Genomic DNA, 18286 nt, shown 5'->3' on the forward strand with positions numbered 1-18286 from the left:
GTGTTAATCATTGAAGTTGCGAACGAAGTTGCGAAGAAATTTGACCGACTGAACGTTTCTCAAACATCTCGCGTGTATCGGCAAGCTTTATCTTATTTTTTTATTACATGCAGCATCCCGAAATAATAAGGACATCAATACCGCCGCGTGTCTCACGTCTCGCATCATACGTGGGGTCTCTTTATTTTTTTTCTTCGGCGAGATTATCTGAGCGGTGTGCGCTTTGTGCACGTTGACTCATTCCTCAACAAGCGTATCCTCGACATTGTCCGACAATTGCAATTTCCATACGACAATTTCTAGCCGCCTAAACACCTGGCTCACGCGGCGTTTCATTAACGAACGGCTTTGTTAACGACTTCGTTAGTCAATTATTTATCGGCGCGATCCAAGATAAAACGTATCGCTACATTGTCGTCGTTGCGTTCATAAATGTTACATAACGATGTACGTTACGTTACGACGTGCGACATACCCTCGCTCCCGCGATATGCGAAACGTATCGACGTATCGAATTACGCGCATTTCGGTCAAACATATGTGCGCGATCCATACGTAATTGCACGCGCGCGTGACGTAAGCAGTTTAAGCATAAATTTCGGTGACGAGAGATATTAGTCCCAACATCCCGTGACACTAAATCGATATTAAACTTATGCGCTACGTAGCGATCGAGATTACGATTATCTTCCGCTTCGACGGGACACGAGTTCAAAGGAACCGAGAAAAAAACATCTCGTGTCACGAGATAAATCCCGCATCTCGTTAGAAAAACGGAAAAAAAAAATCTGCGTCCTCTACAATTTCCATTGATCCGTCCATTAATTTGTGTCTGTCGACTTCTTTCTAGTCTTTTTGTTTTTATTGTACATCTCACTAGGAGTAAGACTCGGCGACAAACAACTTGCACGGTGCCTGATGTCAATGTGAAATTTATCTTATCACTCGATGACTCGAGACATCGCTTGCCGTGAATGCAGGACGCGAATGACGCTAAGATGATGCTTGATATTGCATTCATCGATAAAATTGACTATTGAAATTTCTATCTTATGTGTGATCCGCTTACCTGAAATGTCGGATACAGAGAAACTCTTGTCATCTATAACAAATAAATTTTCAAAAAGTATGTTTGTTGATTAAAAAACGCAAATAAGATAATTCTTTGTCCATCACACTTCGTATTTATCATTTTCAGTCTATATAATTGCGAGAAGAAAAAAAATTACCAAAGATATCATATTATATCGAAATGAAAATTGTTAATTTGTTAAATGTACGTCGTACAATTTTTACATATTGGTTTTTAATTCGCTTTTTTGATAAAAAAATGATAAATAATATTGAGAGGCGCGAACTTTACTTTAAAAGAGCATGGTGTTCTTAACGGCATGGGTCACGCTTTGGACCCTGATAAAAATGTCGAAGCATGTTCCCACAATCTCGGATGGCTCCATCAATCTGGCACTTGTTTTTTAGCTCACTTTATTGCGACTTACTCACTTATATGCGAGCGAAATAAATAGATTGTATCGTGGCTTATCGTGTATTCGCAAAACAGTTTACATCCGCTAGGTCGTATGCACGATGTCTGATATGAATTAAAAATCTCCAACGTGGCTGCGATACGCGGCTGCTACGCAAAGTTCAGGCGCTTATGAAGAACAAAAAAAAAAAAACAAATTGCAATCACAAAGTGATAATGCTACTCAATGAATTCGGTTTCACAATCGCGTATTCGATGAATCGTAACTTATCTCGCGATATTCTCGGATCCCCCGACGCTGCGCTCTCGTTGATTTGTTCTTCCTCCTCGACGGTTGCTGCGTGGCCCGAATAGATTTACATGTCTGAAAGGACCATTATCGAGAATATACACCTGAAACTCTATTTTTGCTGCGGCGAATAACGAGTCGTGCGTGCCCCGCTCCTGAAATTCCGTGACAACGGACATTTTTCGCAAAAGTTGCCGCAAGGATTCTATCCTTATTTTTCATCTTGTAACAGCGTGAATTCTTTCGTAAATGCGTCAAGAACCAAATGTAATACAGAATTAACAATTTTTTTTTAAATAATAACCATAATAGGCTTCAAAAATAAAATTTAAATTGAAAAAAAAGTATATAGGCTGATGAGCCGAGCTGGATGTACGCGTTATGCTTATTATTATTCAGTTATGAAATAAAAGTACATACAAGCATTAATTTCTTTTAAGTTTAAAATACAAAAGTCAAAAGTTCCGCTACTGATTTGTAATCCGGGTTGCGATCTGTTTAAATTCACAACGATACCATCGTTCCCCGACCGTATCGGCCTTATTCTCCGAGATAAAAATTTGCGTGGAGACTCGCGAGGAAGGTTGCAGTCAGTGTCGGCGGAGAAACAATACGATTGCGAATTGTACACACTAGCTATTCGACCATCTTATCGCAGATAAGCGTCGTGACTTTGTTCGCATCCGAGAGAGAGAGAGAGACCCATCGTCATAGACGAGTCGCCCGTCAATGGTCGACTCGGTCACGTGCTATTGACTCGCGATGAATAGATCTCCATTCAGTGTCGAATGCGGCCGACGAAGGAGGAAGAGATGGAACAAACAGATACGTAAACGGCGGAGAGAGAGAGAGGGGGGGAGGGGGACGGGGGGACGGAGGGCGCGAGGAAAGACGACGGAATAGAACGTGACGGAACTCAGAATCCCTAGCCGCTTTCTATTTATCTATATACACGTGTTCTGAGCTCGTTACCACTGATAACCCAACGAATAATTATCGTGCAATACAGAGGGATCGTTGTAATGAGGTTGGATTTAGTCGTACGTCTTGGTCGTTGTTCTTCCCCACCGAAACTTTGTCGTTTCCATTAAATCGTGACGCGATATGGGATAGAGTAATTAGTGCGCGAGTGAAATATTTAATTTAATAAAAAATTTTTTTTAATATTTTAAGTTAATTGTAGAAGAGAAATTTAAGGACGAAAAAAACTTTTCTTTTTTTTATGCACCGCTCCACCGTTTTCTTAAAATCTCGTGAAATATTTGAAAATTCTGATAATCCTATCCATGTTATCCAGCCCCTTCGTTAGAGCGGAAGAACTTTTTAAATCGACCAGTAACAGTAAGGAAAATATTCAAGCCTGTCGAGTAAACTTCGTCGTTCATTGATTCCTTATAGTACTAGATCACGCGCGTAACACGTTGTTGCGTCATTTCCACCGCGACATTTCATTCAACTTGGAGTCTTTCGTACGAAGGTCAAGCGAAGTCGTGACTATCGCCTCGGCACGAGCACTCTCTCCTCATTCTTTTTCCGTTCCAAGCTACGTCTCTCCCTCTTCCTCGCCTTTCTTTCTCGACGAATAACGCGTGTGTACGCTGCTTCCTCCTCCCTCGGCGAGCAACCGGTTGCCCGTCTAATTTGCTTCTCTTTTCAACGTACAGATCTTTTTTGCCTCCACGTTTTCGTGAACTCTGTTCCTCTTACATCGTAATACACAGCTTGTTGTTGTTTCCGGGCGATTTTAGATGAAGATGCTAAATTTATACCGACAAATATATTACAAAAACATGTTACTGCACTTTACTGAGAAAAATATGTATCGCGACAATGTTTTTTACACAGATAAAGACGGGCGTGTCAGATCGAGTTAATGATATTATATTTTCATTTATTAGCGCGACGTCCGAAGCATGGGTAGCTTCCTGGGAGCAAACGGCGTTACCGAGGGCGTCAATATGTTTATGGCGATGTCGAAGTTGTTGAAGCAAGAATTGGCCTCCGATGCCGAGGAAGAAAGCCTGGTGCCAGCCCTTTCTGGCAGAGTCACCTCGATACAGAAAGTACCTTCCCTATCGGACCTATCGGATCCGGAAAGCTCTTTAGGTAAGTTTTTCCAATGCATATCTCTTTTTAATCATTTTCAAGAAATGTAATTTTTGAAAAATATCAGTTGAATATAAACGCGACTAGAGAAGAAAGAAAGAACACCTAACAATGCAATGAATATTTTTACCATTTTTACTTGCATTAATAAAAACGTTAATTAATTAAATTAAACAAAACAAATTTAATTAACTTGCTAGATATCTGAAAATTAAAAAAAATGTGAATTGAGCTGTAGATTATGTATCATCACATGTATATACTTGTACATACATTTTTATTAAAAATTGGAGAATTTATACACTATTATACGAATATATTCATGAAAGAAGAAAATCAAATTGTTTATAAATATTTCTGGATTTTTTTCAAAAAAATTGCTCTTAATGAATGAATTGATTTAAAGATATTTAACAGTTATCAGTAAAATATTTTTTCAAATTTTTGCAGTAGTTTGACGTTTGTAATTCTCAATTAATTATTGCATGTTTTATCGTCTTGCTAATCTAGTACACGCCGATGGCGTGAGAATATTTTACGAGACCGTTTGCCCAGACAGCGTAATAATCATTCAGTTTAATATTCCCATTAAACGGCCGTTCGCGGGCGTGGAATAATTTCGTCAAGTTTAAAAGCTATTTGTCACCTAAAAGAAAACGTAGTATTACGTAGCGTATCATAGACATGCTCTCTATTTCTTGATTAAATATCGCACGACTAAGTTGCCATTCAAATTATTGCGACAAATTCCTCGTGTTCGTCTATTTATTTATTTATTTATTTTGTATAAAGATATAGACGCGATTCTCGGAATGATAGAAGGGACAAAGTGATAATGCGAAGAATAGTGAAATCAGCTCTTTCGACGCCTCTTGAAACACGATCGAGTACGATTCCCGATATAATGTTGTGTCGGATCCCGACACTTAAAGGTACACTTACATCCGATGACGCTTGCATAATACGAGCACTAGCTGCACGAGCCTAGCAGCACTCACACGTACGTGATTTGTTCAATTAGATCGCGCGAGAATTGTATCGTGCCTCTTGCACAATACCAAACAAGCCAGTCGGATATTTATCGTAATTCGAATATGAAAAATGCCTCTTTCTAGACAACGTTGTTTTTCTCGTTTTCCTCGTTATGTGTTTTCATCCGTCGACTTGACACATTTTTCTTCTCTAACAACTATAACTAGGAAGATAAATAATGACAGATTTTCTTGTATGTACGCTACGTCGTATAGAAAATTGCATTGAAATACATAAATGAACAGAAATAAGCAGGAAAATAAACGATAATATTTTTTACAAAAAAAAAAAGGTAAAAAAGAAAAAGAAGAAAAAGAAACAGTGTTATGCTTGAAATTCTTTTTCATCTTGTTTCCTCGTCGTTTTAACATCTCCGAGTAACGTTCGAGTACTTTTAATTCGACATAATGGGGCAGAAAAGTGGATTCCGTCACGCTGAAAATCGGGATTTTCTAGGACGAGGCGTGCAGTGTCGAAGTGGCAATGCGAGTCATCCTTGTTACTCGCGGCTCGTCGTGCGCGATCAAAATGTAGCGAGAATTTACAAATTGGATAATCAGCAGCATCCTCATTAAAGCCCCCCCACTGAACGCCCCCGCCTTCCATTCTCTTTCGGAACGCGTGTGTGAGGCTACGCGTACGCGTCGGCCGCGTCGTCGCATCGCCCCCACCCATTTATTCGTTCTTATCCAACTTCGTGGAGCATTTTTTTTTTTTTTTTTTTTTTTTAGCGATCTGGGCTTTTTTTCTAACGGCAAACTTTACGTAATTGGCCCGCGTGGAATCATTTTTATAAATATTTAGATTTAGTATCCGAAAGGCAGACAGATAATAAACCTTGCTCTCTCAACAGCTGCACAAGAATGATACCAGTTGATCTTTTATGCATATCTACCAGTGTAATGAATCGATTAAATTAAAAAAAAAACTTGTGGGAGGAAAGAGAAACTAAATATTTACAACGAAGAGAGCGGAAGGATTTGAATAATTTACACATATTTCATAGTTAGATTGTTAGAATTTGTTAGAATTTTTCAATGTTCTTTATGTTTTTTTAAGAGTTTAAAAAATGTCAGCTCTGTAGTCATAAAACAAACAAAAGAAACATTGGAAATTTTCTGTCGCAGTATTAAGATGTCTCATTTAATATCACATTTAAATATATTTCTCTCTTTTTTGCTGGAATAAAAATATGACAAGATAGCTTGAACTTTCCAAATAATTTTTCGATTAATTCTCGTTAAAATAATCTTATTAATATTAATCATATCAATCTTATTAATTTTATTTATATTGCCACCTGGTGTAATTTAAATACAAATCAAATATAAATATAAACCTATTTTTAAAGACATCTTTAGATCTTTAATATTGCATTTTGTAAAATTTATCACATGAGAAGTGCGATAAAAATTTTACCTTAATCCTTTTTTTTTTCTATTTATTGAGTATTCTAAATGGAAATTGATGCTATTTAAGATTACTACACGGTATTTAGAAACCTACTTATAAATTGGAAATATATCCCACGCAATTAGCAATTAAAACATAAGCAGATATCGTAGATATAAGCGTGGGATTTGAATCGGATAGTATGCCGTAATAACGACCGTGTAATAACGCAACTTAAGCGCGTAAATCGCGTGCAATTAACCGGCCGATTTATCGCGTGTCATTTAACTTTTGGATGGCGAATGAATCATCCGCGATTTCATTTTTCATTTATTAGCGTGGAATCTGCGCGGCAATATCACACGCAAATAATATCGAACGGCTGAAATCGCACGAAATGAATTCGTCGCGCTACTCGTCGGTCAATAATCAATATTTGATCCGTATATCTCACGTTTACTTAATTCGCCTAATTTTAGATTGCCGTGCACCTGGCGTGCCAGTACGAGATCGCGCGTTATGTCGCGAGTGGTTAACGACTTCAAATATTTCGTCCAATAGGCAATTAACTCGCGATGTAACATCTCGTTCTTGACACGCATTTAGAATAAATAGAGCGAGTCTCTATAAAATGTATTTGTCTCTAAAAGATATCTAAAATTTTTTTACAACTGAACAATTAGCGGAGCAATATAACACCGATGCACTCGCGCGCGCACGCACACACACACACACACACACACACACACACACACACACACACACACACACACACACACACATATTCACATATATATCTTTTTTAATTTTTTTTTTATCAATTGATATAAATATTAAACCGCAGATATATATTTTGTTAATTCATGATATTAAAAAGAAGTACAAATCAACGTTATAATAGTTATAGAAGTATGTTAACTATTGCCACGGCTGTTCTATGAATTTCCCGTTATTTATACAGGCACAATCTATACTTTTTCCATTTACTTTTTTCATAACAATCCCCAACACTATTGTCAAGCGGTCGAATGTTCGATCTTCGTTTACGACACCCTGCCATCGATGGCAGTCGGTACTGAGAATGTTTTATGCAAATAGCCATTGTCTATCCTGACATTGATGCGATGGCGAGAGATTTGTTTTGCGCTTCTTACGTATCGTTGTCATTGCACACTACGAGGAACGTAACGCATCCGTGTTGCGAATGTAATACTGTGATAAATTCGGCTCTCGCTCTTTGCGTGCTCGTAAAGAAATGCTGTCTCATAAATATGAATTCGTATGGCAAATACTGTCTGTCTGTCTGTCTGTCTGTCTGTGTATCTGTCTGTCTGTGTATCTGTCTGTCTGTCTGTCTGTCTGTCTGTCTGTCTGTCTGTCTGTCTGTGTGTGTGTGTGTGTGTGTGTGTGTGTGTGTGTGTGTGTGTGTGTGTGTGTGTGTGTGTGTGTGCGTGTGCGTGTGTGGTGTGTGGTGTGTGGTGTGTGGTGTGTGTGAGACGTCGAGCCAGGAAACCTCGAGAAAAAAATTTGTCTGTACCGTCGTTAACAATATTTTAATGGAGCGTGAAAGGGATCGGTACATTATACTTAATAATAAAATAAATTTTGATGTATAATTATTGATAATTAACTTTTGTTAATATTTCACATAAATTCACATAAATTTTTTCATTTTTGTATTATATCTTAATCGATTGGCATTGAATATCTCTCTTGTTTTTATTTTACTTTTATATCTTTCTCTATTAAACTGTTAATTAACTGTGATTATATATTTCTTAAAATATTTATTCTAAAAATATTTTAGATAAAACGTCTTTTAAAATCTATTAGATATATTAAAAACATATATTTATTAAGTTTTGAGAGATGTTAATATTAAAAAAATCTTTTTTTGTCGAGATAAAAATTAAAATTTAATAATTTATTCATATATTAATCTGATTAAATTTGAACATTACATTTTTGACATTTATTTATTTATAATAAAATACTAATATATATAAATTTGAAAAAAATAGAAGTAAAATTTTAATGAAATATTACATTAGATTAATTGTATCAATGATCGAGTTAAAAAACGACTAATGTCTCAATGAATTTAATTTATCATTATTTTGCTGTTACTAACAAATATCTTAATAATCGCAAATGTATTGGTTTTTCAATTATATTCAGTCACTTATCTTATAAATATATTGGCAAATATATTGGTTTTTCAATCACTGGACTTCAATCATATTCAGTCACTTACCTTATATAATTTTTAAATCGTCTGTTGTATAACATGATTATAAACTTTAATTCGTTGAAAATCAATGACCGTTTTTTTCTCAGGACAAAACAGAAATATCTTCTCGTGAGTCCGAGCACAAGACGTTTATTTCCTATTTATTCCACAGCCAAATCGACACCGGATGATCGAGGCTCGTTAAATTACGTGCTCTGCCTCACTAAGAGGTCCTACCCTGTAACCGCGAGTGTCCCTATCTTCTTGCCTCGTGCTTCTGTATATTAATCGTAAAAAATCAACGACGCTATCACGTGTCTCTTAATCAAATACAGAAAATGCACACAGATTCCTACGTAAGATATATGAATAAATGAAACATTTAAATCTCATTTAGCTAGTCTAACATTTTAAATACACATTACAAAAGCGAAGCGTATCTTAATACGATGAGTACGGACGATCCGAATCTTTTTTATTTCTTATTAATGTTAGCTATTCATGATTATTTTAATAAGTTTATTAAATTCAATCAATAAACACATTGTTTGACTCCAACTTGAAGGATGAATGGGAAAGCAAACCTGTAACGCGCACCCGAATTGGTCCGGGCATTGTTAGAAAAAGGGGAGATGAATAAGAAAGAGAGAGAGAGAGACAGAAGAGAAAAATTTCCAGAGAAGCCCTGCACCTGCATGGGAATATACGAGACACTACAAAGCGACGAATGGGGGTGTGGGCTCCCTGAAGAGAACAGAGAGGAGAAGAAAGTCGCAGGTCAACTAGAGGTTTTATATTAGATGCCACAAATGCCGTTACAAATAATCTATTACATAAATATTTCTTTAAAAAATAAAATAAAATATCTAAACACTCACTAGATAAAATCTGTCCTTAGAAAAATTCAAAAAATTGCACAGTTTCTTTGCTCATTTTTCGTTCGATATAAAATTCAATATAAAAAAAATGTTAAATCTTTATGTCACATAATTCAAGGATAAAAATAATTCTTATCTATTCGTCGATCTTGAATCGCATATTTTAAATAAACGCATATCTCAGTTATCATCGCTGTAACCCACTTTCGTCACTTTTTTCCATCGGTTTTATAGATATCTAGACATAATGACGAAGTGAGCCTCGATGAAATAGCCAGTACACAAGAGAGGCATTTATGACGCCTAGTGTACATCGCGCGAAACGCGTAACCGCAGCTGTGCGTGCGGTCGGGCTCTCCCCCCCCCTCCCGCTACATCCTCCGTCTTCCCTCCGCAAGCGTTCGCTTTGCTTACCTACCTACCCGAGACCAGACGCAGATACGGTTCTCACGTCCCCGATCGTCGACGACGGCGATTTGCAGTTTGAAACAAACCCTCCCCGCGGTGCGCGTGGCCTCGCTGGACCTGTCGAGCGCTGCCCCGATCCTGGGGCCTTCTTCCTCCGGCAGATGCTGCGCCCTCGAAGACGCAATCCTCGAGAGTGGTCGGTCGGCCTCGGCTCGAGAAAAAAAAGTAGAGGCCAATCACCATGTTTTCCCGAATATAACTCGCAGTCGTATGCCTTAATTTTCTAATTTCGTTTTATATTAGTCAAAATCACGTCATTATCCAAATTTAGTTTGATTAATCCTATTATCTTTCGGTGTTATTTCATATTTTATATTTTCTGTTTGACATATTTTCTCTTATTTTTCTTGCGAAATTATTTATATATATATATATATATTTTTTTTTAATGTCTTTATTATTTAGCTATTTGCTGTTGTAGCATCTAATGATATTACAAATCCTCATAGGTCATTTTTTTATAAATCGACTACGAGGCATCATACGAAAATAGTTTAGGAAAATATATTATTATTTTTTTTTATTTATATATTTAATTTAATTATTTTAATTATTTTCCGAAGTTTCGAGAATTTATTCAATTCTAATACCTGAATTCTTATTTTGCCTTTGCTTCTTTTTTTTTTTGTTTTTACCTTCGACGTTGAAATTAAGTAGTTAAATATTGATTGAATCAATAAACGGTATCTGCAGAAGAAAAAAGTGACAAGAACAATAACTATCGGAACGAGATCTCTTCTATTTCTCTTCTCGTAGCTCGCTCGATATTGCCCGTTGTTAGCACGAATCGATGTTGACCTCACGATTGAAATGGCTTGCGTAGGTCCGTTTTATCTTTTCTTCGACTGATACGATGTATATTGATCTTGCTGTCGCCTCTCTCGAAGAAAATACGATAGCTTCTCGAGAAACGACGTTAATACAAATCATCAATGGTACTTTCCACGTTTTACGCAAATGGAGAGACAAACAGCATATAAATATAATTGTTTTTACGATTCTAAAATAACGTATATATTTTGATTGTAGAATTAGAAAACGTATGTACATACATACGCGCGCGCGCGCGCGCGCGCGTGTGTGTGTGTGTGTGTGTGTGTGGTGTGGTGTGTGAAACAAAGCGTTATCTTCGTTGTGTCATTTCTGTGTGAGACAGGCACGCTTGTCAGATTGTCAGATTGAAAAATTCACCAGTTTAACTTGTCCACTACGTCATTATCTCTTTCAGTGATTAAAAGTTTATCTCACTTTAGAGATTAATACGTGAATTATATTTCGAGTCAAAATAAGAAGGCAAGACAATTGATTATTTAACTGGGTGAAGATAAATTTGGTGTAAAAAAACCCGAATTTTCAATATGTAAAGAAACATCGACAAAAAAACAAAAAATACGTGACTAAAATTAAAATTGCAATATATTATTATTTCATTAAGTTTAATAACAAAGCACACTAAAATACACATGTAGAATAAAAAATATGTAAATCATACCTGTCAATTATTTACGTTTTATTATTAAATATAATAATTAGATAATATAGCAATATTAATTTTTATTATTTATTGGCCTTTTGCAGCCATGCAACATTTGATACATGTTTAATCTTGGTTAATAACATTCATTTTCATTCATTTTTATTGATATTTCTAATACGATTTACACATATGAAGTAATTTATATATTTTTTAGGATTTGCATGTGTATTTTAATGTGTTTTATTGTTAATATATTAATAGCCAGGTTTTTTTCCCCTTGTATATCATCTTGAAAAAAGCACAGCTTCGTAATTGTACTAAAGCTGTTTTGCAGGATATATCGAGCGAGATTAAAGATAGCACCGTTCGTGAAAGATGAAATACTCTGCCATTGACGCTCCGCATTAATAAAAGGAAATCTGATCGGGGAATATGAATGACAAAAAATGAGCTTTTGGCTTTTGCTACTCTGCTCCATCTATCTTAAATATGCACAGTTTTATTCGAGCTATTTTTAAATTCGACTTCATATTGCTTCCACTTTTCCTCGAATAATTATTGCATTATCGCCCATGAGAGTGCGCATATGTGAGTGTCGTGCGCATAGGCGTATCCAGGATTTTTTCTCAGGGAAGAGAGAAGTTTATCAAATCTGTTAACGTATAAACAACACCTTTTTTCGTTAGTGAATTGTTTTTTTGGATATTTTAGGACTCAGATATTTCCTCATTTCTGATTTTTAATGAGAAAAATATTAGGTTTTGTAAATTATAACTTTAATTTTAAATTTGGCGGAAGTTTAGATCCCCTCCTACGCCCATGCATATTAACGATGTGTTGGATTGTGTTGAAGCTTGAATGGTTCGCTAAGTACAAATCTTCGGTGGTGTCCAAGCAAGCAGGTGTCTACCTCTGCTGGCTCGGTTACCGGATGTTTTTGCTATGGCTTCGATATGTCAGCCATAGGTAGAGCCACGAACACGCTTCTGCGATCTGTCCGCTGTGGATAAAGTAGATTCCTGAGAACATTCGAATTCTACAGGGTGTGTCGTTTCGAACGAGAGACAAAGCTATCTTCAAGAAATTCGAAACTCTGTTATCTTTTATTTTAACAAAAGAAAGCTTTGACAATTGCTTCGATTACAATATCTGATATATTTTCCTTAGTTGATTAATATTTTGTCACGGTCCACTTCAAATTAACGACGAGTGGTATTCCATCTTTTAATTTTTATAACATTTGTAATTTGATCCTTAAAGAATTGATTGCGTCATAATAATTTATATATTTATGACTCTTATGATTCTTTGCTTTTGCTAAAAAAATTGGTTCCAGATGGACAGGAAGTAACGTTAATTTCAATTTTTCTCCGATTTCAAGGCGCCCTGTATATCCAGAAATTAAACACGCTAATTAGCGTGTTTAATCTAAATTATCGGGATCATTTTGTTCCTCGTCTTTGCAGAAGATATTGATTGCGGATACAAATGACATTTTCCACGTATGATTCGAAATAAGTAACATCCGCTCGCGCTCTCACGCGCATCGGGGGTGGGAGGGAAGGGGGAGGTGAGGCAGAGAGAGAGGGAGGGACACGGCAGAGAGGGCAATGGATAGCAACAGGTTGTGACGTCACGAGGCGCCACGCGACTCCGCTTCATTCACGAGAAGCCAGAAGAGCGAAAGAGGGTGGACCAGGAACTCATAACCGGCGATGCCTTGCCTTTCCTGTTTTCTCACGTGATTCGACAAGCCGGTTTATCTCGATCGACGGCCACGGCACTCGGCCCGATCTGGCATTGGCAATTATTGGCTCGTAACGGTTCATGCCGAAGCCCGGCACAGAAGCGAAGCTACGGAAATGGGTTCCCAATTCGGAATTGATACGGATAAATTATCGTTCCGTCCGGATACGGTTGTCGCGAATATCGTTAGGTGCGTGGAAAGTTGAACCCGTCGGCTCTCTATAGCTGAACTATTAATCATGAACATTGTGCCTGACTATCGGTTGGTCGATCAATTAAAATAAAAATAGAAATTTATGGCTGTCGCATAGAAAGTATTTGTTCACACGCGTACATATGTCACGTTTTCATACGTCAATTTAATATCACGAGCGGAATAAACCCAAGATGTCAAGCTTCGCGTCGAGATTGATAAAGACTGACACGAGTATTATCGTTCATTTGATTTGGTTATTTTTGGACGTTGCTATCTATATATATTTTTTTAAAGAAATATAATAAATATAATAATTTAATCTATAACGTTATCAAATTTGTTTAATAAAATGTCTTCGTATGAATATTTTATAAATGATATATGCTTTTTATATTTAATAGACATGGAGTGATATTTATATTATCGGTATCTTTTTTCTTAAAATTGATATTTTTATATCGATTCTTTTTTGATTATTATAAATATTTGAAATTAATAATAAGATTGAGATTGGGTATTAATAGCAATGATATTTTTATATATGAAATTGATATCAATTCTTTGTAAAACATGCGAATACTTGAAAATATTGATATATTTACTTTTATCAGTTAATCGTATCATCACAAGTATTATATATTTTGCCTTTCTCATTGCTTACTTATGAAATGAAGACATTTTAATAATTTTTAAATTACAACTATATTTTTAGTTGTAATACATAATTTCAAGTTTTTATATATCATGAGTATTTGTATTTTGTCATCATTATTCATTTTAAAAGTGAAATTTATTTGGTATTAAACTTATTTTCCTGAGATACATAAGGATGTTTCTATTACAATTCTTGAATTGGAATTAATTATATTAATTTCATCACTATACTTATAACACATCAAATGTATAAATATATATTCTACATATACGTACATTAATCCACACGTGTGATATTCGCTCGACCGAGGATGTCAGTGGTCATTTCAGCTATCTCTATATTTATTTCGTTGCTGTCTCGTTCTGGGAAGATCAATACTTATTTTCGTGAGAACGAACGCTAATTTCGCGTTCATTCAGTTTCTCTTTTTACCGTAACCGGCATCGATCCTCTCGCGATTCGCGTTGACCCAGGGTTCTTCAACCCCGGTGACATCGTGCGCGTAGTCGACGTTCGAATTCGAGTCTATCCGTTCACCGGCGCAACGCGACGCGTCGCGTCGCGTCTCGTTTCGTCTCGTCTCGTCTCGTCTCGTCTCGTCTCATCTCTCTCCCTCTCCCTCTCGCCTCGGCGCAGAAAGACGGCGAGCGAAGGATGAAAGACGACGGCGAAGCAAGGTGAACGCGGCGCGAGTACCCCACCACGGAGCGAGTAGCCACGCGAGTTCATTCATGAGATCGTGGGAACGTGCCTCACGGTGGGTCCGTTCTACCCCGTCCCTCCTCCCCCTCCCCCTTCCCTCATCCTCCTCCTGTGCACATGTTAGCCGGTCGGTTTATCTTTTCTTGTCCTGTCTCCCTCCGTTTCTCTCCGTCTCTCTCTCTCTCTCTCTCTCTCTCTCTCTCTCTCTCTCTCTCTCTCTCTCTCTCTCTCTCTCTCTCTCTCTCTCTCTCTCTCTCTCTCTCTCCTCTCTCTCCGTCCCCCGTGCTCTCGCGGCGGCTCCTTCTCCCTCGCGTCTAGCACCTGTTTCTACCTCCTCCCCCCTCCGTGCCTCCGCGCACGGCCTCCCTGACCGCTCTTGCTCCCGCAATTCCTCACCCTAGGCCTCTTCTCTCTCTTCTTACTCTCTTTTCCGTAATCATTCCTCCTTCTTGTTGCCGCATGCACTCATTTCTCTGTACTTAACTTCCCTCTCGCTCCTTCCGCTCTCTTCCATTCCTCCGCCTATAATTCCACCTCGTACTTGTTTATTCGCCTATCCTTATAATGCTATCCTTGTAATTCCTCGTTCCTCCGATTACGTCCATTTCGTTGTCAAAATCCCTCGTCTCTTCCCATAGCTTTCTCTTATTCCTCGGGCAACATTGTGCCATGTGCTCGCCTCCGTGCTCGCCTCCTCTCTCTTTCTCTCACCTGTTCTTTATTCAGGTATAACGTATTTTTTTTTTTTTTTTTTTTTTTGCGATCGGTACCCGTGTCTCTCTCGCACCCACCTTTGTAGCCACATTCTCCCCTTCTCCACCATCTGCTCGTCTCCCTCTACGTGTCTGTTCCGCACGCTGCTTCGTTTTACCTGCTCGCGGCCACTCGCCTGATCGCCCCTCTCTCTCTCCGACCCTTTCTCGGGATCTACGTTCGGTACAGTGGCTGCTACAAGCCACTGTCATTTTATCGATGAAAAACACCGCGAGAGCATGTTTGTCCGGATGGAGAACATTGATCAGCCCGCGCAGGCTCCGAAAATGTTTTCATAGACTATGTAAATCTCCCGACAACATGTTTTCCCAACTCCTGAATTAGTGTTGAGAACACAGGCGGAAGAAACGCATGTATAAATGCGCAATATGTAATGTAACGTTAACATTTCTCATTTTTAATGATTCTCCTTATTTTATCAAAAATTAAATAAAATAGTAAATCAAATGTATATGTAACTGACAGGAAAAATCGAATCGAATCGGATTGTGGGAAAGAAATTTCCATCTCCGGAGAATACGGTAGTTAGACATAAGATCTATTGTTTCCTGTCGACTAGACAAGAATTAATAGCATAAGGTGAAGTAAGAAAGAATTTTTAACTTAACACCTCTCCTTCCTCCATCAAACTCTTCATATAATTCCCAGAAAATATGTATGTTTGAATTTATTTTCTAGCACAAGGAATAGAGCTATCTAAATCAAGCTATCAAAACATGTTATGCAAAAATATTCTCGAGTGTTTTATCGTGTTTCCTTAATTACATTCACGACGAGCTTCAACGTCGTTTAAATTAATTAATTAAAACACTAGCCATGTTAGCTTCGTTCCAAGGCTCGTTTCCAAAGAATACTAACTTGTAACAATTTAAGTATGTAATAAAAAAATTTAGCGTCTTTTGTATTCTAATGTTTCTGCGTTTGTGCACAGAAAAAAAATTAGTTTTAAATCAAGATCAAATATTCTCATATATAAACAAGATTACAATCTTTTTAGAAAAATTTTAATCTTGATTGAAGTGTATTAGTGCAAGTATTAGTTTTGCTCAACTCAAGGCTAAAAATCTTCTGTTGATTATTGCTTATGAGAACATCTATGCTTGCATCGATACAAATTCGATTAAATCAAAACTAAACTTTTTCTAAAAGGATTGTAATATTCTCGCTTATATCTGAAAATATGTAATCCTGATCTAATTCCTTTTCGGAAGATGCAAGAAGTAGGGTTGTAGGATATCGAGAATCTTTTATGACAATGCGATATTTGAATGGTTTTCAGGTGTCTTGCCTCTTTCTTCTCTCATATGTAAAAAATAAGAAATAATGCTTTCAGAGATTGTCGAAGGAACTTTCGGGATCTACTGTACCCGACGACCTCTGCAACCGTGGCCGGCAACCGGCGGAGACATAATTGCGGCTCGTAATCATGCTGCTGAGCCCGAGGGTATTCCTCGTCCCGCCTCTTTAACCCTCGTAGCTCGTTTTCTACTTCGTCTTCCCTTCGTTCTATCGTACCCTCTTGTCTCCCTCGCTCACACGCGCTCTTCCCCCTTATCTTCGCTTCGCGCGTTTCTCCAGTTTGAAACGAGTAAAATGTAATAACGTTACGTCCGCGGAAGTTAAAGGAAGCCCCGAGTAGGAAGAGATTTGATAGACATGGAGTGGAACTCCCTCCGGTGGGCAATGGTGGGGATTCTAAGGAACCTGCTCGGTTCGACGAGGCGAACGCGACAAGCCGAAAGACGTAAAACTACACAAAAATACAAAAGACTCGCGGACAAAAGAATTAATAGCACGTAATTACACTCAATTAAACAAAAAAAAATATATATATATCTCGAATTTAAAGGTACTACGCGAGGTACAAGATGAAGAGACTGATCTGCTGGAAAAGATATTCTTGACTTTTTAACATTTAATTATTATCAATAATAATCGCATAATGATTCGTTTTGAAAATAATGAATGTAACTCTAGGAACAGTGAAGTACCTACAGTTATGCTATTAGACTTATCTCTATAAAATCGAGAGAGAGAGAGAGAGAGAGAGAGAGAGAGAGAGAGAGAGAGAGAGAGAGAGAGAGAGAGAGAGAGAGAGAGAGAGAGACGCAAATGGACATGGGGTCTTCGTTCCTGATCACTATTGTTACATTCGCATTTATCGGCCGTTCCGTAATAACAGCATATTTCGCAAACGCGCTCGGTAGCCGCTACTGCTTAGATATAGCTATATTATCGCGAGAAACGCGCCAGGCCAGGAAAACGAGGCACGGAAAGTGGACGAACGTAAGCCGGACTATACACGCGCGTTCGGTGCGTATCACACGCGCTATTACCCCTAGAAGATACGGCTCGCCGCGCCGCGCCGACCGTTTTACGACCGAACGTTTATTCGCCATTTCGAGCCTCTTAACGTCCGCCGCGGAATATCGAGCTTAATATATCGGGACGTGAACGCTCACCGTCCCCTTGCCACCCGCTCCCTTACCTCCCGCCCTCCTCGTGCCTCGTATTATGCGTTCGCGGGAACCACCTCGAAGAGGTGGCGTGTTGCGCGAGAAGTTTCGAAAGGTCGCCCCGTGATTCGGCAGGAAAAGAGATATATCACGGCGACTGGATCGCCGTCCTTGCGATGGAAACGTACGTACGTTTGCTAGATCGGGATTAAACCGCTCTATGACGACTGTATGATCTCTGTATGTCAACGATCTCTCTCTATCTCTCTCTCTCTCTCTCTCAGATAGATATTTTGTAATCGTTTTACGTCGAGCTTTTACCTCGCTTTTCAAGAGAACAGTCAGTTATCCTGGATTATTAGTCGACGCAAATAATATTTGTTATCTGACTCACTACCA

General features: G+C 38.0%; 1 protein-coding gene across 5 annotated transcripts in view; it reads left to right on the forward strand.

Moving 5' to 3' along the window:
- Positions 1-18286, forward strand: part of pnt (ETS transcription factor pointed) — a 115176-nt gene that overhangs the window by 11927 nt on the left and 84963 nt on the right. For all 5 annotated transcript variants that reach the window (XM_089077279.1, XM_089077280.1, XM_089077278.1 and 2 more), the window contains one exon: positions 3674-3881. In XM_089077279.1, the coding sequence (XP_088933405.1) occupies positions 3674-3881 (208 nt within the window). The remainder of the gene's footprint in view (positions 1-3673; positions 3882-18286) is intronic.

This window comes from Pogonomyrmex barbatus, unplaced genomic scaffold (genome assembly GCF_055798465.1).
Source record: "Pogonomyrmex barbatus isolate J1 unplaced genomic scaffold, ASM5579846v1 scaffold2, whole genome shotgun sequence".
NCBI classification, from domain to species: domain Eukaryota; kingdom Metazoa; phylum Arthropoda; class Insecta; order Hymenoptera; family Formicidae; genus Pogonomyrmex; species Pogonomyrmex barbatus.